This window comes from Bos grunniens, chromosome 5 (assembly GCF_055505025.1).
Source record: "Bos grunniens cultivar Pamir isolate PY7600 chromosome 5, Bosgru_T2T1.0, whole genome shotgun sequence".
Lineage (NCBI taxonomy): Eukaryota > Metazoa > Chordata > Mammalia > Artiodactyla > Bovidae > Bos > Bos grunniens.
In genome coordinates, this window is record NC_141169.1 from 88,931,082 (window position 1) to 88,955,515 (window position 24,434).

The window sequence follows — 24,434 nt, forward strand, 5'->3', positions numbered from 1 at the left end:
TCTCAGTGTGGATGTATTGCTTTTTAAATTTCAATTTCCTATTTGTCCTTTTAAATATTTTTCAGATTTTCTATAACAAGCATTTATTAGCTTAAATTTGTAAAAGCTCTAAAAATTAATCAAATTTAACCTGATAAAGTAACAAAATGGTAAATATAAATACATAATGTGAATGAATAAAAATAAATTTGACAAATGTGATAAATTGATAAAATAACAAAAATGATAACTTTCAGAGCACTAAAAAGGTATAGAAACATAGAAGATAAATAATAAAAGTCCCTACATATCCTAATAGCCCATTTCTATTTCTTTAAAGCAACCATCATCAGAATGATTTTCCCTGGCAGCCTTTTAGTTTTATACACATATGTTTTCAAATCAGAAAACATTATTGACAATCACCAGTAAAGAAGCTAAACTGGAAAAGGTTAATACCACTTGGCTTCTGGTTTTCTGACCTATCTTGAAAGACTAATAAATAATAATAGAAGAATATAAATATGAATAAACTTGTAAGAGTGAATAAAATGGAAGAGGAGACAATAGCAGACAAAAGACATCAACACAATTTTTGGAGATAAGAAGCAGATGGCCCAATCACGTCTGACAACATGTAGAGTACAGAAATTTGAAATACAACAGGGTAACCCAGCAAGAAGGAAACCAGTTTATGTTGCAGAATTCCTGATAGACTCAGCACTTAGAGGTGAGTGCCAATGACACTAAAAGCAGGAAGATTGATTGAAAGTGTTCCTGATCTCCCCTTGCCCACAGACACAAGGAGCTGCCTTTGTCCATGTGTCAGACGACTAGAGATGAGACAGAGAGGCTGTGCACCTGGTACATCAGCTGAGAACAGGGGAATTAAGAGAAAGGTTGTATTCTGGAGTGAGATATCAGCCTCCTCTTTTCACTTAGCTCCTAGAATGTTATCAACCAGGCTTATGTTGATTGGCCAAAAAGTTCGTTCTGGTTTTTCCATAGTATCTTTTTGGCCAGTGAACCTTTTGGCCAGTCCAATAACATCAAGAAATTGGAAGATTCCTCAATGGGAAAACTGACTAGTAAAAGAGAAAAAGATGTGGATACTGACATTTAGGGATCCTCTCATGAAATGACTGGGTCCCTATTGGATCATACTCTGATGAGGCTCAGCAGTTGGTAATTACACACAAAGATCTTTTATTCATCACTTTAGTACATTATTTTTAACTGTAAACATGTATAAATCTGTAAATATTTTTAGAAAATCTCTAACATGAAAGAGACCAGTGTAAACCAACAGGAAAAACATACATGAAACAAACGATAAGGAAGCAGAAGAATATATAACAAATGATACGGTTATGAGTCTCACAAATTACATTGCATTAACAAAGGTTAGGAAGCTATGAACAAAACTTTCTGAAGACCAGAAAGAACTTTTTGATATTAAAAATGTGGTAGTGGAAATTAAAAGTTGAGTAGGTGAATTTGTAAAATAACGTTTAGAAAATAATATCATCTCGAAATAGGAAAGAAAAATAAGACAGTGAAAAAATGGGGAAACGGTGAGACGTTTGATATAGAAAGAGAAGTATAGAAGAAAGGGAAGGTAAAAGTTACTAAAGACATAATATAAGGTTGTTTCCAGAACTGAAGGACGTGCTTCCTGATTGCAAGGGAATACCAAGTGTCTAGTACAGTGAATGCAAAAGACCTATCCAAGCCATATTATTGTGAAATTTCAGAATCCCTAATTTAGGATCTTAAGAAGATGAAAAATGATTAAAATCAAATGATTAGAGATAAGAACAATCCCACATTTCTCAACAAAAACACTGGAAGCTAGAAAACATGGATAATGCCTTCAAAATTTGAAAAAAAAATTCTAAATTGTAATTTTACACCCAGCCAAACTAAGTAAGAGTGTTTTCAACATTCAAAGAGTCAAAAATGTACTTTGCTGCACTGCTTCTCAAGAAAGAAATAAAATATATGCTATACCCAAATAAGAAAGTACTAAAAAAGAGAAAATATGGATAAAGTAACTGAACAATACAATACAGAAAAGAGGTGAAGGCAGTTTTCAAGATGACATGTGTTTATCAGAGCTAGAAAGAATGCAGCCCAGATTGGAACTAGAGGGCAAAGGGCTCCAGAAGAGATGTTCCCAAGAAAAAAAATCAAACTGACTGATTTCTTGATGTGTTTGACCACATTGACAAAAATTTACAGTTCTTTGAAGAATTAGAAGGGGAATTATTGGAAAGCGCATGTTATTAATAAATGAAGCTAATGAAAAAAGTTAGGCAATATTTAACTCCAGGAAGAGCAAATTTTAGAAAGCCTTCAAGACAGGAAATACAGTGATAATACTCAGCTATTAAATCATACTTAGAGACTCATAATACTGTAATAATGTTGGTTAAGTTAAATAGTTTATGTAATTCTTTAGGGAATGTGGAATGAAGAGAAGTCTGTGCATGTTAATTTGGGGTGGGACTGAAAAGTGACATCTTCATCTTCCATAGTTCAGTTAGTTGATAGTACAAATAATTAGAAAATAAAAATAGCATTATTTGAATGGTAGTCAGAAATAGGAATACCATTGCTTTTTAATCTAGACATCTTTGTGAAGAATATGAAAGGGAACATTTGTTTTTGTTGCCTTATAGTAGCTTAAGCTCTGTAACTATTTTGTGTAACAATATTTTTTTGAATCAAGAGGAACCTCATTAGTATAGAATTTAAAGTAAATACTTTGAAAAATTTATCCCAGGAAAACAATCATGTGTATGTTTACAAATCTAATAATGCGAATGTTTACCACAGTGTTGTATATAGCATCAATAAATTATAAGCAGACTAAATTCCCATTTCTAAAGGGCAACTACTGAGCATTTTGTTTACTGCTGTGTCTGAAATCTTTGATGCATGGTAGGTACTCCATAAATGTTTGTTGAGTATTTACTGACTAAGGGAGTAATTGACTTAATGCATAGGAAAAATGCACACAAAAATCTATTAATAGTGATTCTCTCTCCCTGGAGGGATAATGTTTTTTTGTATTTCCCTCAGTTGAATGTAGTCTTGTTCACCTCTAAGCAGTGAAAGCATTGAGTAGGCTTATCTGGTCTCTAGTTTGCAGCTTTTTTTGGTCTTTTATTGACAAACTAAAAATGTTTTTTTTTTTCCCTTTAATCTATCATTTTTCCTTCTCTTTTTCCAATTGTTTCTTTATCCACTCTATCAAATGACTCATTCCATCTACACTTGTAATATCCTTTATTTTCTCAGTGCTTTTAGCTTTTAAAAGTCATCTCCACTTTTGTTTCCATTTTTAAGCATATGCTTCTCCTTAACTGTTGCTGTCAACTCTCTCAATGCTTTTCTATGTAGATAGGGTCAATGATATCCACAAAACAATTCAAAATTGAGTACGAATGTAGTGAACCTAGCAACAAGAAGAGGGATAATAGATAGATGAAATGAAAATGCCTGCCTGATTGTTTTCACATGTTGCAGGTAAACTGAGTTTATACGTTTGACCTGGACAACAAGGTGTATTCTCATCTATGGAAGTTTATAGAGTGGACAGTTAAAAATAGATACTAGTCATGCAAATAGCTGACTTGTTTGTGGTTTGATTTGATATAAAGAAAATGTAACTCTAACTCCAAGGAGAAACCAGCTAACACATCCCTATGTCTCTCTTCCTTTAACCATACATTAAATGGAAACTAGATAATGGTCAATTGAAGGTTGTTGACAACCTGAATGGCTGATATTCTGTACTGAGTAAAGAGAGACCCATATGTTTTGGACAAGCAGGTGGCACAGTTAATATTCTGGTAAGAAAACTGAGAATCCCTGGTTTGTGTTGTTGCACAGAATTCCATCCTGTGAAAATGGGTCATAATGCAAAAGCCAAAATTTTTCTCAGAAAATAATTTTGAACATGTTCAAATACCAGAATGATTATTCACTGAAATGCCAGGTGTGTGTGCCATAAATCATAGAAGAGACAGCCATGGTCTGGAAAAATTTTAGGACTAATGCTCCAGTCCTGCACTGAAGGCAAAGCTGAGGTGAATCCAACAAACTTGACTCCTGGGCTTGAACTTCTAAAATTTACCACTTAGGTCATCTTATGTTTGTTGGTTCAGTTTCCTAGTTTAGAAAAATCTGTATAGTTTGGAAGACTTACGTGGTTTCCATCACATTTGTCTCCTTTTCTACTAACTCCTTGCCACCTACATTTGTAATATCCTTTATTTTCTCACTTCTTATCTTTCACAGATAATAATCTCAGACCTAGGCCTTACTATAATAAGAAAAGTGGTTCTGAAGAGAGATGTTTTTATTTTATTTTCAGCATAATGACTTACATGCATCATGAAAGGATTATCACAATAAGTTTACTGAGCATCCATCATCTCATAGCTACAACATTAAAGAAATAGAAAAAATATTTGTCCTTAGGATGAGAACTCTTAGGATTTACTCTTTTAATCTTTATATATATATCTGTGTTACTTATATTTATCATGTTGTACATTATATTCCTAATATTTATTTATCTTGTAACTGGAATTTTGTACATTTTGTACAATTGCCTTTTCCCCACTCCATCACCTCTGGAAACTGAAAATCTAATCTCTTTTTCTGTGGGTTTGTTTTGTTTTTGAAGTATAATTGACCTACAACACTATGTTAGTTCCTGTTATACAACATAGTAATGTGATATTTCTATACATTTCAAAATGCTCACCATGGTAAGTCTAGTTACCATCTGTCACTATACAAAGATATTACATAATTACTATCTTCCCCATACTGTACATTATTTTTAAAATTTTATCTTTTATTGAAGTATAGTTGATTTACAGTGTTGTTTTAATTTCAGGTGTACAGCAAACTCAGCTACATACATATATATATACACACACACACGTGTGTGCATGCTCAGTTGCTTCAGTTGTGTCCAACTCTTTGTGGCCCTATGGACTGTAGCCTGTCAGGCTCCTCTGTCTATGGGTATTCTCCAGGCAAGAATACTGGAGTGGGTGGAGTAGGTTGCCTCTAGGGGTCTTCCTGACCTAAGAGGGTTCTTTACCCCTTGTGCCACCTTGGAAGCCCATATATATACATAAGTACATATACTTAAGATTCTTTTTCCTTATAGGTTATTATGAAATATTGAGTATAGTCTCCTGTGCATACAGTAGACCCTTATTGATAATCTGTTATATGTACAGCAGCCCCACACTGTACATTTCATACCTGTGGCATTTATCTTGTAACTATGAATCTGTACATCTTAATCTCCCTCACCTATTTCTCTCCTTTGCTGACCCCCTTTCCCTCTGGCAACCACCTGTTTGTTCTCCATATCTATGAGTCTCTTTCTATTTAGTTACATTTGTTCATTTGTTTTTATATTCCATATCTAATTGAAATAATACAGTATTTGTCTTTCTCTGTCTGACTGATTTCACTTTTAGCATAATACATTCTAGGTCCATCCATGTTCTCACTAATGACAAGATTTCACTTTTTATGGTGGAGTAATATTCCATTGTTAGAGAAGGAAATGGTATTATTTCCAGCTCTGGTATTATTATTGCCTGGTAAATCCCATGGACAGAGGAGCTTCATGGGCTATAGTCCATGGGGTTGCAAAAGAGTTGGATGTGACTCAGCCACTACACAACAACAGTGTTCTGTTATATATGTACACTGCATCTTCTTCATCCGTTTATCCATCAATGAGCACTTAGGTGCTTCCATATCTTGGCTAAACCCTTGGTGCCACTGGACTCTCAGTATGAGAAACACTTCCTGCCCACACCTGAGGAGCTGGGCCTCCTGGCCCCACTGCAGGCTCCAGGCTACAGCCTGAACCGACCTCAGGAGGGGAGAGGGGAGCTCCTTTGACAGATGAAGACATAGAGGCTCAGAGCTGAGTCACTTGCCCGGGGACACCCAGCCAAGGAAGAGCTAAGACTAAAGGACCCCTACCGAGAAGGGCCTGGCCCTACAGGGAAAATGTGGATGGATGAGGGAGCAAAGGAAAAATACGTGATATCCAGAGTGGCAGCTACTCCCCAGATCTGTCCTGCTGCTATAACAGAACTGTAGTTGGATGCACTCCCAGCCTCCCTTGCAGCTAGGTGTAACCATGGACTGAGTTCTCACAGGTGAAACATAAGCAGATGTGACATGTGCCAACGCTGGGTCTGGGTGGGGGCTCTTCCACATTCCCTTCCCTTTCCCATGAGCTGGAGCACTGATGTGCCCTGTGATACAGCTTTGGCCACACCCAAGGTGAAGGCAGCTCAAGAAACAGAAAGAAAACAGAGTTTCCAAGTGATCCCATCAGTTCAGTTCAGTTGCTCAGTCGTGTCTGACTCTTTGTGACCGCACGAATCGCAGCACGCCAGGCCTCCCTGTCCATCCCATAGAAGTGTCCAAAGAAATAAATTGTTTTCTCTTTTTAGATAGCTGCTGTGGCTTGAGATCTTTTTGTTACAGCAACCACATCTATTTAACTCTCACTGACTCAAACTTTGCTTCTAGCAGAGTCAAGCCCTCCACTTCCCACCAGGAGACAGTGAGGTGGTTCTGGGTCAACAACACACACACTCACACTGTCCGAATGCTTAACATTTATAGCTTTTAGAATTGGTGTTTTCATTTTTCAGATAAATGCCCAGGAGTGGAATTGCTGAATCATATAGTGGTTCAGTTTTTAACTTTTGGAGGAATCTCCATACTGTTTTCCATCATGGCTGCGTCGGTTTACATTCTCACCAACAGTGTACGAGGGTTCCGTTTTCTTCGTATCATTGCCAACACTTGTTATTTGTTGTCTCTTTGATGATAGCCATTCTGACAGATGTGAGGTGATATTTTATTGCAGTTTTGATTTGCATTTCTTTGATGATTAGTGATGTGGAGCATCTTTTCATGTGCTTGTTGGCCATCTGTATGTCTTCTTTGGAAAAATGTCTGTTTAGGTCCTTTGCCTGTTTTTTAATCGAAATTTTTAATGTTGAGTTGTATGTGTCCTTCGTGTATTCTGGAATTCAACCCCTTATCAAATATATTTCTTGCAAATATTTTCTCCCATTTAGTAGGCTGCCTTTTTGTTTCACTGATAGTTTCCTTTCCTACGTAAAACACTTTTTTTTTAGTGTGATGTAGTTTCATTTCCTTATTTTAGCTTTTGTTTCCTTTGTTTAAGGAAATATTGCTTAAGACTGATACTGAAGTGCTTAGTGCCCATGTTTTCTTCTAGTCATTTTTTGGTTTCAGGTCTACATTTAAGTCTTTAATCCATTTGTAGCTTATTTTTTATATAGTGTGAGCAAATAGTCCAGTTTGATTCTTGTGCATGTAGCTGTTCAGTTTTCCCAACACCATTTAATGAAGAGGCTGTCTTTTTCCCATTGTTTATGCTTACCATCTTTGCCATAGACTAATTGACCAACCTAGATACCATATTAAAAAGCAGAGACATTACTTTGCCAGCAAAGGTCCATCTAGTCAAGGCTATGGTTTTTTCAGTAGTCATGTATGGATGTGAGAGTTGGACTGAGAAGAAAGCTGAGTGCCGAAGAATTGATGCTTTTGAACTGTGGTGTTGGAGAAGACTCTCGAGAGTCCCTTAGACTGCAAGGAGATCCAACCAGTCCATCCTAAAGGAGATCAATCCTGGGTGTTCACTGGAAGGACTGATGCTGAAGCTGAAACTCCAATACTTCAGCTACCTCACGCGAAGAGTTGACTCATTGGAAAAGACCCTGATGCTGGGAAGGATTGGAGGCAGGAGGAGAAGGGGATGACAGAGGATGAGATGGCTGGATGGCATCACTGACTTGATGGGCATGAGTTTGGGTGAACTCCAGGAGTTTTTTTTTTTTTTTTTTGACAAATATGTATTGGTCATGTTTCAGATCTTAAGCTCAAAGGGGAATATATACATTTTTGTTTTATCAAAAAAACTTTGTATATCTAAAATATTTCATTAATATAAGCATCAGTGAAATATTAACTCATTCAATATTAATTAATATCACAAACCCAGACAGAAGAGAAGGAACTTGTTGCATGAGTAACAGAGCTACTATAGACCCTTGAGTAGTTAAATAACACGATGAAAGGAATATTCTGAAAACTAGTCTGCCTTGAGAATAAAGGACGATACAGACTGAGCCCTCAATATATATGTTGAATGCAGCACCTTAGGCCTGGATGGGTGAGGACTTGGACTGGAGATACCAAAAGTGGAAATGGATAGGACACCCTAGAAAGTTCCACAAGAAAATGTTAAAGAGTTGGTGAAGATTCAATGAAAACCACAGAAAAGAATGGAAAAAGGAGAACAAAGAACACCCTCTGTGAGATGCTGTGCAAGGGCCTCGGAAGCAATTACACCACACGATTACCAGACTGCACACAGCTAAGTGTGGACACCAGGAAAATGGCATAACTAGTAACAGAAGTAGAGTAGCCATGAGTCACGAAACAACGGGGAAAATATTCATCGGTTTTTGACATCATGGAAAGATAAATATTTAAGTAAAGATGCCTTACTAACAGCTTCAAATATGGGATGGAAACAGGCCCAAGTCAGAGCTGGAGAGGTGAATTTTTCCGTCAACTACACAGAGATTAACTGAAGTCATAGATGTGATGTGCTGACCAGAAGAATAAGTGAAGAAGTGAGCCAGAAGCCACGGCTCTGAAGGGCACTCAGAACTGAGAAAAAGAAAAATTAGAAGAAACAGGTGGTCAGAGAAACAGACACACAAAAGAACCCAAAGAGCTCTGCTTTGGGAAAGCAGAGAGAAGAGGGCGTGAAGGAGGACAGGATGACACGGTCACATGCTTGGGAAGGCTGAAGAGGAAAGGCCACCAAATGTGGCAAGGTGACCCGGTGACGTCTCAAACCACCTCAGGAGACTGGTGCAGGTGGAAGCCAAATGCAGGCAGACAGGTAACAGAAGGATGTGAAATCAGAGGCTGGAATAAAAAATGTGATTTAAAAACAAAAGACCAAAAGAAGGCAGGAGAAAGCATGGACTGTACATGGAGGGAAAGGCACAGAAGTAGTTGAAAACGTCATGCAAGTGAAAGTGTTAGTCCCTCAGTCATGTCCAATTCTTTGTGACCCCACAGACTGTAGTCTGCAAGGCTCCTCTGTCCATGGAATTCTCCAGGCAAGAATACTAGAGTGGGTTGCCACGCCCTTCTCCAGGGGATCAAACCAACTGGTAAATCCTCTAACACTGCAACAATGTCTTCTCTTGTTTTCCAGAACCTCCTTTAAATACAGGACAGTTGTGTTATTCAGCTTGATGATGGCCATGGACTCTTTGTCATAAGCACTTCCACTTCCATCTTCCTTTAGCCCATACATACAAGACACATCAATTACAACATCAATCATGTCACAGCAAAGTTCATACGACTGCATATCCACAGGAGAACTGTCTGTTGCAATGTAGATTTTGCTGACAACATCGAAGAGAAAAGCTTTTTCAATACCTGAATTTGATATAAAGATATTTAATAGGTTTTCCAAGGTCGGTAGCTGTAGGATAAGTTTCTGCACCACCTTACTAAAGGCTTCAAATATTGAATGGTCATAGATACTAGTCAAATAAAAGCTAAGGTGGAGTTTTTCTAGCCCAGCATCTGCAAGGTCATCATTGGCCCTTTGATGAATGTCCCTCTGTGTTTCTATTTTGTGATCATCAGACAGACCATCAACTTTGTGAATAAAAACCTCAAAATTCATGTCTGGGTTACCTTTGTAGGCTTTAGAAACAGTAATGTGAAGTCTTGTTAAAGCCTCCATGTAGTCATCCTGTGCATCAATGACATATATCAATGCTCCTGTTCCCCTGAAGATCATCTCGTAGTCAAAAGTTGGGTCAAAAAAGTCCATTTGCCCAGGAAAATGCCATATTTGGAAATTCACAAAGGAGCTATTAGAAATGTCATCTTTGTAAATCTTGTTGGTACTTTCCAAAAAGAGAGTCTCATTGGGTGACATTTTATGAAACACCACCTTCTGGATGGAGGACTTGCCGCTGCGCCGGAGGCCCATGAGCAGAATCCTCGGCTTGGAGCTGTCAGCGCCCCCCGGGCCACAGCCTCCTCTGGCCCCCGCCCCAACCCCGCCGCCCGCGGCTGCCGCCTCCTCTTCCTCCTCCTCCACGCCGTAGCCGAAATCCTTTGGGAACGAATCCGCCACGCCATAACTGCGACAGGGAGGCCTGGCGTGCTGCGATTCATGGGGTTGCAGAGTCGGACATGACTGAGTGACTGAACTGAACTGAACTGAATTGATCATTTAAGTGTGGGTTTGTTTCTGAGCTCTCTATTCTGTTCCAGAGATGTGTATCTGTTTTTCATCAATGTTATGCTGTTTTGATTACTGTAGCTTTGTAATATAGTTTGAAATCAGGGCTACCTCCAGCTTTGTCCTTTTTTATCAAGATTGCTTTGTTTTTTGGGGTCTTTTTTGTATTCCATACAAATTTTAGAATTGTTTGTTCTAGTTCTGTGAAAAACACCATTGGTGCTTTGATAGTGATTACATTGAGTCTGCAGATTGCATTTGGGTATATAGTCACTTTAACATTATTAGTTCTTCCAGTCCATGAACACAGTATATCTCTTACTTTGTGTCATCTTCAACTTCTTTTCATCAGTGTCTTACAGTTTTCCAAGTAAGTCTTTTATCTTTTAGTTAGATTTATTCTCAAGTATTTTATTCTTTTTGATATGATTGTACATGGAATTTTTTCTTGATTTCTCTTTATGATAATTTATTTTAGTTATTAGAAATGCAATAAATTTTTGTTTATTGATTTTGTATCTTGCAACTTTGCTGAATTCCTTGATGAGTTCTATTAATTGTTTGGTGATGTCTTTAAGATTTTCTGTGTATAGTATCATGTCATCTGCAAGCAGTGACAGTTTTACTTCTTCCTTTTTGATTTGGATTCCTGTGATTTTTTTTCCCCTTGTCTAATTGTGGCTAGGAACAAAAAGAGGGGAAAAATCCAAAATAAGTTTGTGTAATAGATCTTCTCATACCTAAGTTTGATGTTAAATGATTATGAAAGGAGTCAAAGTTAGAGGGCTTAATCAAGTGAAATTTCTCTGGATAAGAGAGAGAGAGGTGATGGAGAAAAGGCCAGTTTTTGGATTCAGTTCAGTTCAGTCGCTCAGTCATGTCTGGCTCTTCACAACCCCATGGACTGCAGCATGCCAGGCCTCCCTGTCCATCACCAACTCCCAGAGTTTATTCAAACTCATTTCCATTGAGTTGATGACGCCATCCAACCATCTCATCCTCTGTTGTCCCCTTCTCCTCCCACCTTCAATCTTTCTCGGCATCAGGGTCTTTTCCAATGAATCAGCTTTTCACATCAGGTGGCCAAAGTATTGGAATTTCAGCTTCAACATCAGTCCTTCCAATAGTCTAGAGGAAATGATAGAATTGTACCCAGGGGAGAGATAGATATTGAAGTTTCTGTTGTGTGGCGACCCAGCCCCCTCCATTACAACTTCAATAAAATCCAAATATTTGTATGATTTTGGAGTTGGATTTATTCTTGGCAGTCTGTGGATGATGCCACAAGAAGTTTAGTGGTGAGTACAGATTCTGCTCCTTTCACTGGAGTAAAAGCCACATACACAATCTGACCTGATCCTCCTTCCATGAACCCCTCTCCCCAACCCACAGTCTAGCTTCGTTGGTTTCCTTCATGTTCTTTGAACATACCAGGGTCGCTCCTGCCTTGAGACTTTTGTACTTGTTCGTTCTTCCTAATGCTTTCTCTGGGATATCCTGGATATCTATATGACTTACTTTCCTCACCTCCATCTGAGTAAACTCAGTTACCCAGTGAGGACTTACTTAGCGCTCTGTTGAAAATCACACCCCACCCCTTACCCACATACTTTATTTATCATTTGTCTATCTTCTCTGTTAGAATTTACAAGGGCAAAGTATTCCCACCTCTCCTTTTCCCACCTCCCATTCTGGCTGTAGTGCCTGGGATAGCACTGGGCACATAGAAAATGCTCCATAAATATTTATTGAATGAATAAAATAATGAATGCTGGTCAAAGGAGTCTAGTCAGTTTCAGTTACCAAAAAAGCAAACAGGTGATTCTCAAAGGATAATATTAGAGTTTTTCTAGTTGTATAGATATATAAGCATAAGTAGGAAGATTGCAGGTAAGTGCTTATTGAGATTCTTCCTAGAAAAATTGATGCTCTTCAGTTCAAATAATCATATGTACTTGTTAAGCACATTACAGAACAAATATGTATTTAGGAAAACCAGATCACCTTTGAAATACTTGTTTTCCAAAAGTTCCTTTCTTAAAGTCTGCTCTGCCTGTGGTAGAGAAATGCAAATTACACGTGGCATAAATTGATTTCTCTTTGGAGTACTTTTTCCTTATTATGTAGTCATTTCAAATGTGAAGAATAAAATGCCGCTAAATAAAAGATTGCTTGCCATCTCAAGTAGTACGCAAGAGTTGTTTTTCCCTGTTTTTGTAGTCCTGGCAAATTATACAGAAGATTAATCTTTGAGAAGCTTTTTTATTATAACTGTGGAAAAGATTATTGTAAGCAGTAATCTCATGAAAGTAATTCTCCTCCACACCATTCAAGAGAATTTTGCAGAAAAATAAGATGAATACAGGTCTCTCCCCTATATTGAGGGGGTATTTTGAATCTCTTAGGTCAGGGATCTAAGCCATCTATGGGACCGTGCTGTGGACAGAAGATGTGGTCTCTGCCATAGAGATGGTATTGTCACCACCTGCTCCCGCGTCTGCTGCAGGCAGGGCCCTGCTGTTCGTTCACTTGAGAGCAACTTCTAGTGCTTGTTCCAGATCCTGGACTCTCAGTCAGTAGTGACTCCTGATTTCTAAACTCGCCTCAGAACGGATAGTTTAAGACACAGATTTCTTTATGTTAGGGCAAAAAAAAAAAAAAAAAAAAACTTCAGAGTGGTCCAAACTCTACCTGCCGTAATCTCTGTGAAATCTGTAATTTACATATATATAAAAAAGAAACTTGTCTGATTTCTCTTAGGCCATTAGATTCTGCACTTAAAGGAAGGCCCTCTTTTACAGGATTCTCTGTTTATCTTCTACTCTTAATGGAGTGAACACATAATTTATCATCCAAATAGGGACATATTTGGGAATGGAAGGGGGATAACTATTAATTATTATATATAGAAAGCAATCATAACCTCAGATCATGGGAAACAAGCAGAATCATATGGTGCCTGACTGTTAAGGAGAATGAATACTTACGGAAAGCATATAATGTGCTAAGCATTTTATATATATTACTTCACTTTCAAAACCATCCTCTGATGTGGTTATGTGAACACATTTTTAGCAATGAATCTGGGCTCTATGACGTTAACCCAAGGAGTTAACATATACTAATCTAAAAGGAATTTTATGAACTCAGTACAGTTTACAATAAGAACCATTGATTGAATGGAGGAAATGCATTAGATACACATATGGCCAAAAGCCAAATGTTAAAATCAATACTTGACTAAAGTCAGGTAGTGTTAGAATAGAAGGGACTTTTTGGAGGCAAGATTAAAATCTGAAAACTTATCTAACATTTTAGAAGTCAAATTTTGAAAGTTTGACAGTGGTGAAGGAAACAGAATTTATCGGCACCATTCACTGATGGAGCACTCCTGTGGTCCCTGTGCTGCAGGCCTGTAATCCCAAAGACATGCTCACTTTGATCAGAGTAATGTTTGTTAGTGCACAGTGTTAAGGAACTTTGGATTCACCCATCATCGAACCTTAAAAATCCTGGATCTGCTGCTACTGAAAATGTTTACTCACCTGTAGCTACTGTTTTGTCAGGCTTTTGTTTTTTGGTCTCCATAGTCTAAAACTATAAAGAATTGACTTCCTCAATTTGAATTTTGACCAGTGGGAACAAAATGTGCATTGAGGTTCTCTTGATTCTCTAACGTGTGTTTTTTTTCCTTTTCTTCCTACTTGTAATTTATTCATCCAGTTGATCAGCATATATTAAGCACTTATTTGGTGTAAGACAAAAGTCTTTGCCCTCAAGGAGTTTAAATCGTGGGACTTGGGGAGACAGACAATAAGTAAAACTATAGATAAAATGTATAACGTATAGGGACTTCCCTGGTGGTCCAGTCGCTAAGACTCCGTGCTCCGAGTGCAGAGGGGGCCTGGGTTCAATCCCTGTTCAGGAAACTAGATCCCACATGCTGCAACTAAGACCCGGTGCCGCTAAGCAAATAATTTTTTTTTTTTAAAGTATATAAATAGTGTTAAGTGCTTTTAAGAAGAATCAAGCAATTAAGAAGGATATGAGGAATTCTCTACTATGACTGGGTCATGATGATTTCTCATGATGTTTGTGGGGTTTTTTTATTTTCATGAAGTTTTTAGGGGCAGATTTGGCATTTGACAATCTTGCATATGAAGATTTCCCAACTATGGCTTTTTTTCCCTGAACAACTCACTCTCTAAATGTAATTAAATAACTAAAAATCAAATATAGTTCTTAAAGGTTATTTTTTTTTAATATTTTGAATGCTAGTATATCAACTAATTATACAAAGATTTGGATTTTCATGAAATTTCAACTCTGTTATACTGTCTTATATTATTATGTAGAATTTTGTAAGCATTTATTGGCAAAAAAAATGCAGTATTTTCCTTAAAATTATCGTCTAGGCACACTTAATATTTTCTTTAACTGACAGTTTATTCTCTTCTGTAATCAATAATCCTTCATAACTTTTGTATGTAAAATTAATCACCTTCACAATAAATTTATTATTACAGCATTTTCCTCTTACAGTATTAAAGATACATTGATTTATACTTCATCTGATGGCTAGAATTTCAATACAGAAAGCACATAAGGAAATCCTCATTCCATTTACTCCTAGGTTGCTTATAGAATTTTAAATTACACACTCAGTTATAAACATTATGGTATTTCCTGTTTGGGTTACTTCAATACCCTGTTTAGATATGATAATGAAGGGTGTGATCACACAAGCCTTTGTCACATACGTGTTCAGGAAGGCCAGAGATGGCATCAGATCAGATGTTTAGCTGAGTCTAAAGCTGAACTCTTTAGAGGTAGAACTCTTCTTCAAGTTTGCTTTCTCAAATTCAGTTCTTCCTCCGGAGGGGCACGATAGAGTCAGTCACTGGAATGGGAGCCTCCCAGCCTTCATCGTGTCTGGTGCCTAGAGCAATGAACATGGCATCTAAGAGATCTTAGCAGGGTTCACATTGCTTTGTTGTTCAGTCGCTCAGTTGTGTCTGACTCTTTGCAACCCCATGGACTACAGTACACGAGGCTTCCCTGTCCTTCAACATCTCCTGGAGTTTGCTCAAACTCAAGTCCATTGAGTCGATGATGCCATCCAGCCATCTCATCCTGTCACCCCCTTCTCCTTTTTGCCTTCAGTCTTTCCCAGCATTAAGGTATTTTCCAATGAGTTGGCTCTTTGCATCAGGTGGCCAAAGTATTGTAGCTTCAGCTTCAGCATTTGTCCTTCTAATGAATATTCAGAGTTGGTTTCCTTTAGGATTGACTAGCTTAATCTCCTTGCTGTCCAAGGGACTCTCAAGAGGCTTATCCAATACCACAGTTCAAAAGCATCAATTCGGCGCTCAGCTTTCTTTATGGTCCACCTCTCACGTCCATACATGACCACTGGAAAAATCATACCTTTGTCAGCAAAGTGATGGCTTTTCTTTTTAACATGCTGTCTAGGTTTGTCATAACTTTTCTTCCAAGGAGCAAGCGTCTTTTAATTTCATGGCTGCAGTGACTGTCTGCAGTGATTTTGGAGCCCAAGAAAATAAAGTCTGTCACTGTTTCCATTTTTACCCCATCTATTTGCCATGAAGTGATGGGACAAGATGTCATGATCTTAGTTTTTTGAATGTTGAGTTTTAAGCCAACTTTTTCACTCTCCTCTTTCACCTTCATCAAGAGGCTCTTTAGTTCCTCTTCACTTTCTGCCATAACTGGGTGTTATTAACTGAGTGATTGGGTTTTCACTCTTGTCTGTTACTCTCTCAGTCTTTCTGGCACAGTAAGCCAATATGGTCCTTTTGGCTTTGTTGATATGCATGGCTTTCACTGGTAGGCAATGAGAACCTGAGTGAGTTTTTAGCATGTGGCTCCTAATTACTTAACTTCACAAAGCAACTATAGTGTCAATTGGTAGGAGCTCTGCTGAAGCTTGAATTCAAATAATAAAAACCACTTGCATTTTAACTCCAATACTCACCTTACACTCAACTGGTAAAAATGAATAATCTGAAGATTTAAACTTGAACATAAAAATGGATTTACTTTTACCATTTTAACCCTGCAGTTTCATTGCCTGCCATAAAAATTGGGCTTCCTAGGTGACACTAGTGGTAAAGAACCAGCTTGCCAATGCAGGAGACATAAGAGACATAGGTTTGGTCCCTGGGTTGTGAAGATCCCTTGGAGGAGGGCATGGCAGCTCACTCCAGTATTCTTACCTGGAGAATCCCATGGACAGAGGAGCCCGGTGGGCTATAGTCCAGAGAGTCACAAAGAGTCAGACACGACTGAAGCAGCTTTACTCGAAGGCATAAGAGAAGCAAAGAATAGGCAGCATCAGTGCCAAGCATGAAAAAGGGGGTGGGAATAAAAATTGCTAAACATTCTAAAAGCTGGTATGTGTCTTCTCTCCAGGATCACCTGTAGGATGGCAGGAGGTGAAGCTCAACTTTCTCTTCCCCCAAACCTAGCGGTGGTAAGCAAGATCTCAGTAAAAATCATTGCTACCACTACCCTGATTCCCACTCCTACTGCTGGGAGAACTATTTCCACTTCTGCTTTTGCTTCTGTGGTTATATAGCCATATGGCTGGTGAGCTCGTGGGGCCCTTCTCAGGCATGGAGGGTGAACACACTTTTACATTGTAGTCTTTTTTCAGCCACCCTCTAGACAATGGGCCTGACAGACGGAAGATGCAGAGGCACTCTGGATGGAAGATAGAGGGAAAAGTTCATAACTTTCTAGGGAAAGCACTCCCATACTGCAAATGGTGCTATGGTTATTATGAATTTGAATTCATAATTCTTTCTTGAATTTTTAAAAGTAGTTATATGCATGTGATGCTTTCTATTTTTGTCCAGTGTTTGGTTTCCCTCCTCAAGGTATAGTTGACCTGAGCATGATGATGCTGTAGGAAAAGGTGTGAACTTGAGTCCATCTAAACATACAATTTGATCGATAATTAAGCAAACATTTATTTACCTCATGAACTTGACTTGAGCAAGTCTCTTGGACCGAGTTTCGGTTTCATTGTCTGTAAATTTAGGATAATGTAATCATCTCTATCTTAGTTTTTTATGAGGATGAAAAGAGGAAGCCAGTATAAAGTGATATGTAAGTGGCTAGGTCACTTACATATCACTCTCCACTGGTAAAGATTAAATGGGGTCTTATTATGTAGCTGGGACAAATTTTTCTTCTGAATTTTCTGTAGCACTTTGTGCTAAATGGCAAGTTTAGCTTGGTTTGGAGGCGAGAGCTTTGGTCTGGCTGAAAGTAAGTACCAGACATGAAGTGAGAAGACCCGGGAGCAAACCCATGCTCCACCCTGCTTTGTTAGTTATGTGCCCCAAGTTAAATTGCTGAAAAAAAAAAAATCCTAAAGCTATGTAGCTCCAAGGTCACTCACTGTGAGAATTAAGTAGAGAAAGATCTAGGAAGGCACCTGGAATGCTTGGTGTTTAAAAAGCATTTCTTCAGGGAAGAGAAAGGTAAGGGTAAGTCAGAATGGTCCTGATAGGCAGCCTTGCAGAGAGGAAAAAGCATGTCCTGCAATCACCCTAATACCGTTTCCTCAGATGTGAATTGGGACTAATAATAGTTAGTGCTAGTCACTCAGTCGCGTCTGACTCTTTGAGACCGCATGGACTGTAGCCTGCCAGGCTCCTCTGTCCATGGAATTCTCCAGGCAAGAATACTGAAGTGGATTGCCATTTCCTTCTCCAGGGATCTTCCTGACCCAGGGATTGAACCCAGGTCTCCTGCATTGCAGGCAGAATCTTTACCTTCTGAGACACCAGGAAAGCCCATGTATTCCCTTAATTATCTCTTAGGACCACTCTAAGAACTAAAAGGTATTCCATTTCTGGTTATTTCCATTTAACCAGAAAAGGATTAAGGGCTCAAAAATTTCCTCACCTCACAAAGCTCAGAGTCATGCCTAAGATAATTCTCCTAATTTTTATTTATTTTATTTTATCATTGACTGTGCTGGGTCTCGTTGCTGTGCAAGGGCTTTCTCTAGTTGCCCCTCTGCGGTGAGTGGGTGGCCACTCTAGTTACGGTGCATGAGCCTCTCACTGCATTGGCTTCTCTTGTTGGAGGGCACAGGCTCACTTTCCCCGAGGCACGTGGATCTTAGTTCCCAGATCAGGGATTGAACCCGTGTCCCTCACACTGGCAGGTGGACTCTCAACTGCTGGACCACCAGGGAAGTCCTCAGTTCTCATTTTTAAAGACCTTGTTCTATGTTAACTGACGATATTACCCAGGATGCCCTTTTGAGAAAATGAAGGCAATTCATTGTAAAACTTTCCTGCTTCTGTTCAGGCTGCCTTTTGGGTAATGAAACACAATAAAAATTATTGAACATAGAGGAGGCAAGAGAAGAGGGGCACTTGGAGGAAATGGGATGATGATGTAGGAGCAGGACGGACACAGATGCTGGCAAATGTGAAAGAAGAAGGCCACCTTCCCCAGACCCCAGCCCTGTCCTTTCTGTTGAAACCTTTGTGAAGTTGCCCTGGTGCCAAACAAAAAGCACCAGGTGGTGGGAAGAACCCCAGACTATGACTTGGTTTATTTGTCCCTGCGTTGAGCTTGAACTTGGTCTACATGCTGCACCTGTATGTCCTCGGGGGAATTCCCAAGAATAATTTCTGAGACCATTTCTGAAGCCCAGTAACATTCCTGGGTAATAGAGTTTGTAAGTTGCAGAACCAGGTTTTGAACCCAAGTACTGCTGCTGCTGCTGCTAAGTCGCTTCAGTCGTGTCCGACTCTGTGCGACCCCATAGACGGCAGCCCACCAGGCTCCCCCGTCCCTGGGATTCTCCAGGCAAGAACACTGGAGTGGGTTGCCATTTCCTTCTCCAATGCATGAAAGTGAAAAGTGAAAGTGAAGTCGCTGAGTCGGGTCCGACTCTTCTCGACCCCATGGACCGCAGCCCACCAGGCTCCTCCGTCCATGGGATTTTCCAGGCAAGAGTACTGGAGTGGGTGCCATCACCTTCTCTGGAACCCAAGTACAGTTGCCCACAAATCCTCATCCTCAGATTTTGCATCCAAGGATTCAACTGATGGGTGGATAGAAAGTATTTGGGAAAATTAAAAATGCCAAAAGATCTAAAAAGCCAACTCGAATTTGCTGCACACTGGTCACTATTTAATGGCATTTACATTGTCTTTATAACTATTTACATAATGCTTGTATTGAATTAGGTATGATAAGTAATCTAGAGATGATTTAGGGTACAGGGCAAGAAGTGTGTAGGTTATCTGCAAACACAGTGCTGTTTTATGTAAGGAACTTGAGCATCCTTGGGGTTTGGTGTTTAGGTGGAGGGGGGGTTACGGAACCAACCCTGTGAGGCCGAGCATGACTATATTCCAATTACCTGCCACTTTTCAGCTCCAAGCTTGGAGCCACCCCTGGTGGCTAAAGATGTCTGAGCCAGCAAGTCTACTTGGGGGTGCCATTCAGAAGTGGTTTATGTCAGCAGTTTATTTTATTGGTCCTTCTAGAAGTGGGACTGGGGAATAAGCTCTTTTATTCCTGAAAGCTCAGTGAGGAAACAGAGTTGGTTTCTGACAGGCTTTGAATTTGAGGAGAATGTGAAGATTGGCTTGTAGAATAGTGGCCTCCATGTGAGGGACCAGCAGAGGAACAGCTGTGAGCCATTCCAGGAGGGTGGGTGGGGGAGATCCAGAAGACCCTGGTGTTTCAGAGAGAAAGGGAGTGAGGAAGGAGTGGGACTTCTAAGCTCCTTCCTGTGCTCAGCTGTGTCCCACCCTGCTGAGAGGTCAGACAAAACAAGAACAGGAGAAGCACACGAGATTTACCAGCTGGAATGCAGGTTGCTTCGTCAGTGCCTGAAATCACATCCCTCATCTCATTCAATTTCTGTTTCCAGAGATTTCTCAGGGCTTGTTCTTGGATCATATCCTCAGTTTTGGGGGTGTGTACCCTTTTTAGGGCCAGTCTGTGTATTTCCTACTCTGTACAGTTCTCCTAAAATCCCTGATCTCTGAAAGTCACCACTTGATGGTTACATCACCATGAAGAGATGTTAGCCATCCAAGCCTTGGATATTTAAATCCATCAGTCTGCAATTACAATGACTAATTCAGACACATTTCAGCTGCATATGAGAGCTTATATGTTTCTTTGTTTCTGTTTAGTTATGTCAGTTTCAGGTGTAAGGTGTACAGCCTTGTAATTTGACATCTGTATACACTACAAATTGATCACCACCACGAATCTAATTACCATCCATCACCAGACAGGTGACCCCTTTACTCATTTCACCCATCCCCCAGCCTCTTTCCCTTCTGGTAACCACTAATCTGATCTCTGTAACTCTGAGTTACCAGTTCCCTGCAGATACCAAGGGACAACTTAATGCTGTAGTGAACATAGGGAGTGCATATGTCTTCTTTTCAAATTAGTGTTTTTGTGCACATGTGATAAATACCCAGAAGTGGAATAGCTGGGTCACACGGTAGTTCTAGTCTAAATTGTCTGAGGCATCGCCATACTGTTTTCCATAGTGGTTGCACCAATTTACAATCCTACCACCTGATGTCTTTTCTTCTGAAACTTTTTAAAACATGAAATACTCCAGACGTGCATTCCGATGGCTGGAAGGGTGAATGAATAGTTGTCTAATCACCCTGGAGACACAGATGCTTTTGTGAGCTGGTGGTGAGGTAAGGCTGCACATCTCTGTGGGAATGACAAGTGGATGAGTCTGCTGCTCTCTTAACCTGCTGTTCTTTTCTCTCTCCATTTTCTCTCCTAGGAAACAGATGGAAGACTGCTGCGACCCCGCCCATCTCTTTGCTATGACTAAAATGAATTCCCCCATGGGGAAAAGCCTGTGGTACGATGGGGAGTTTTTATACTCGTTCACCATTGACAATTCAACTTATTCTCTCTTCCCCCAGGTTAGTAAAGAGTTTACTGCCTTTCAATATAATTTCTTACATGTCTTGATATCATAGGAAAGGGATCACTGACCTTTTCTTACCAATCAGATCTACTTCTTTTCATCTTCCTTTTTCTAAAAAAAAAAAAAATATTTATTTACTTACGACTGTGCTGGGTTTTCATTGCTTTCTCTCGTTGCACATCACCAGCTCTAGACATGTAGGCTTCAGTAGTTGTGGCTCACAGGCTTGGTTGCCCTGTGGCATCTTCCCGGACCAGGGATCAAACTTGTGTCCCCTGCCTTAGCAGGCGGATTCTTAACCACTGGACCACCAGAGAAGTCCGTATTCTCTTCTTAATTATAAATTCTCTCCTTTATAACTGTCATTTGTGTGTGTATGTGTGGGAAGAAGTCAAATGGTGTTTTGATACAGGGGCAGCAGTAGGATAGTATAGAATAACAGATTTCCTAGCGCTTCTGATTTGAGTCATATGAGACTGAAGGAGGCAAGCAGAGAAGGAGGCGAGGCCAGGGAATTGTGGAATTCTAGTGTTTTGAGGTTGGCTGTGGAACGATCTTGAAGATTTGCAATACTGGAATGTTTTCTTAAGGCTGGTATTGCTCTCAGGGAGTGGGGACCATATGGTCAGAAGTTGCTTCTTAGAGCTCGTGAATCTTAACCCTGTGGTTAGATTACTGCTCTGAAGTGGAGGAGTGGTGGTGATGGAAAGAGAGTATCTGACCACTTTTGAAGTGGTCTAAATCAAGCTTTGCTCCCTTAATGTTTTCCTCTGTGGTTTTCCAAGCACTGAAATCAAATGTTTTATTAAAATAGATCTATGTAGCAGTGGACTTTCCCGGTTGCTTAGTGGTAAAGAATCTGCCTGCAATGCAGAAGACACAGGAGATACAGGTTTGCTCCCTGGGTTGAGAGATCCCCTGGAGGAGGTCATGACAACCCACTCCAGTATTCTTGCCTGGAAAATCCCATGGACAGAGGAGCCTGGTGGGCTACAGTCTGTGGGGCTGCAGAGTTAGACACAACTGAAGCAACTTCTTGAGAAAACTATATGCAGGTCAGGAAGCAACAGTTAGAAATGGACATGGAACAACAGACTGGTTCCAAATAGAAAAAGGAGTTTGTCAAGGCTGCATATTGTCACCCTGCTTATTTAACTTATATGCAGAGTACATCATGAGAAACGCTGGGCTGGAAGAAGCACAAGCTGGAATCAAGATTGCCTGGAGAAATATCAATAACCTCAGATATGCAGATGACACCACCCTTATGGCAGAAAGTGAAGAGGAACTAAAGAGCCTCTTGATGAAAGTGAAAGAGGAGAGTGAAAAAGTTGGCTTAAAGCTCAACATTCAGAAAATGAAGATCATGGCATCTGGTCCCATCACTTCATGGGAAATAGATGGGGAAACAGTGGAAACAGTGTCAGACTTTATTTTTCTGGGCTCCAAAATCACTGCAGATGCTGACTGCAGCCATGAAATTAAAAGACACTTACCCCTTGGAAGGAAAGTTATGATCAACCTAGATAGCATATTCAAAAGCAGAGACACTACTTTGCCAACAAAGGTCCGTCTAGTCAAGGCTATGGTTTTTCCTGTGGTCATGTATGGATGTGAGAGTTGGACTGTGAAGAAAGCTGTGGTGTTGGAGAAGACTCTTGAGAGTCCCTTGGACTACAAGGAGATCCAACCAGTCCATGCTAAAGGAAATCAGTCCTGGGTGTTCTTTGGAAAGAATGATGCTAAAGCTGAAAGTCCAGTACTTTGGCCACCTCATGTGAAGAGTTGACTCATTGGAAAAGACTCTGATGCTGGGAGGGATTGGGGGCAGGAGGAGAAGGGGACGAGAGAGGATGAGATGGCTGGATGGCATCACCGACTCAATGGACGTGAGTTTGAGTGAACTCTGGGAGTTGGTGATGGACAGGGAGGCCTGGTGTGCTACAGTTCATGGGATGTCAAAGAGTCGGACACGACTGAGCGACTGAGCGACTGAACTCAACTGAACTGAAGCAACTTAGCACAGCACAGAGAATCTATGTAGCAAGTGAGGGGGAAAGAAAGGAAATCCTTATTTCTAGGGAGCCCTAGAAGTCATTAGGTGAAAGGTGGAGTAGGAGTCATGAGGTCGCTCCTGAAATTACTTAGAACAAGAAGTTACTGCCATAATTGTGGTTTAGAGATTAGGAAAACACAGTGGCCACTGCCATTAGCAGAAACGAGCCCCGAGAAGTTGTTTCAACTCACCTCCTCCCTCCAGACCTTCCTCCAGTGCATCTAATGGGGAAGATTAATTTGCATCCAGAACACTAGTTGCAGAGAATCCAAGAGGGGCAGTTTTCTTTAAAGCAGTCAAGCTTTAGCAGGAAGCTAGAAAAAGAGTGGAATTGAGGTTGAATGAGCCAATTTGCAGTATCTTCTTTGTGCAAAAACTGATACCAACTTGCTATGAAATAAAGATGAGATAAGGAAGCAATCTCCTTTAACAGCGCATCAAATAGAAAAATATTTAAAGAAATCCAAAATAGGATTTTATAGATGAAGGCTTTCAGTCATACTAACTGACTCTGTGCTAGGAAATAGATTTGAAGAAAAGAAATGATTAAAGAAATACAAACTAACCTCCCATCTTATCTGTAAGTTGCAGCAGTCAGATAGCAGGAAACACTGTCCTTTTCAAGTGCATGCGCATGAATTCTGTGTCTCTCCCTGCCAGCTTCGAGATCAAGGAACCATCCCTGAATAATAAAGGAAACGTACCTTTTTCTTAGAAAGCGTTAAGCCATTCTATCACTGTGTGTGCACAGTCATTCCAAAGGCCTGAACCAGTTCAATGGGTGGACTTGAAAAAAAAAAAAGTTACATATATATTCTTCTGATGAGATTCTGAAATGACTAATTAATTTATAGAAACCCTGGAAAATCAGTTTGCAGCAACACAAAAGGTATATATCCCTGGGCCCTCTTATTTCTTAGTGAAAGAATTCTAGTTTGTTATCAGGAAGCTAAATTGTCAGTTAATTGTTAGGCTTCATTCATGCTCCTGGCGGGAAGAAACTGCCATGTGCTCATTAGGCAGAAATGCAGGTGGGTGAGCTGGGCTCCATGTTG

General features: G+C 39.8%; 1 protein-coding gene and 1 pseudogene across 2 annotated transcripts in view; one reads left to right on the forward strand and one right to left on the reverse strand.

Moving 5' to 3' along the window:
- ST8SIA1 (ST8 alpha-N-acetyl-neuraminide alpha-2,8-sialyltransferase 1) overlaps nt 1-24,434 on the forward strand; it is a 167,612-nt gene that overhangs the window by 39,414 nt on the left and 103,764 nt on the right. The window contains exon 2 of the mRNA XM_086401798.1: nt 21,174-21,318. Coding sequence (XP_086257924.1) covers nt 21,174-21,318 — 145 coding nt within the window. The remainder of the gene's footprint in view (nt 1-21,173; nt 21,319-24,434) is intronic.
- On the reverse strand, nt 7,082-10,363 carry LOC147372578 (ras-related GTP-binding protein C pseudogene; annotated as a pseudogene). The gene has a single exon (XR_015164193.1). The product of XR_015164193.1 is annotated as a ras-related GTP-binding protein C pseudogene (transcript).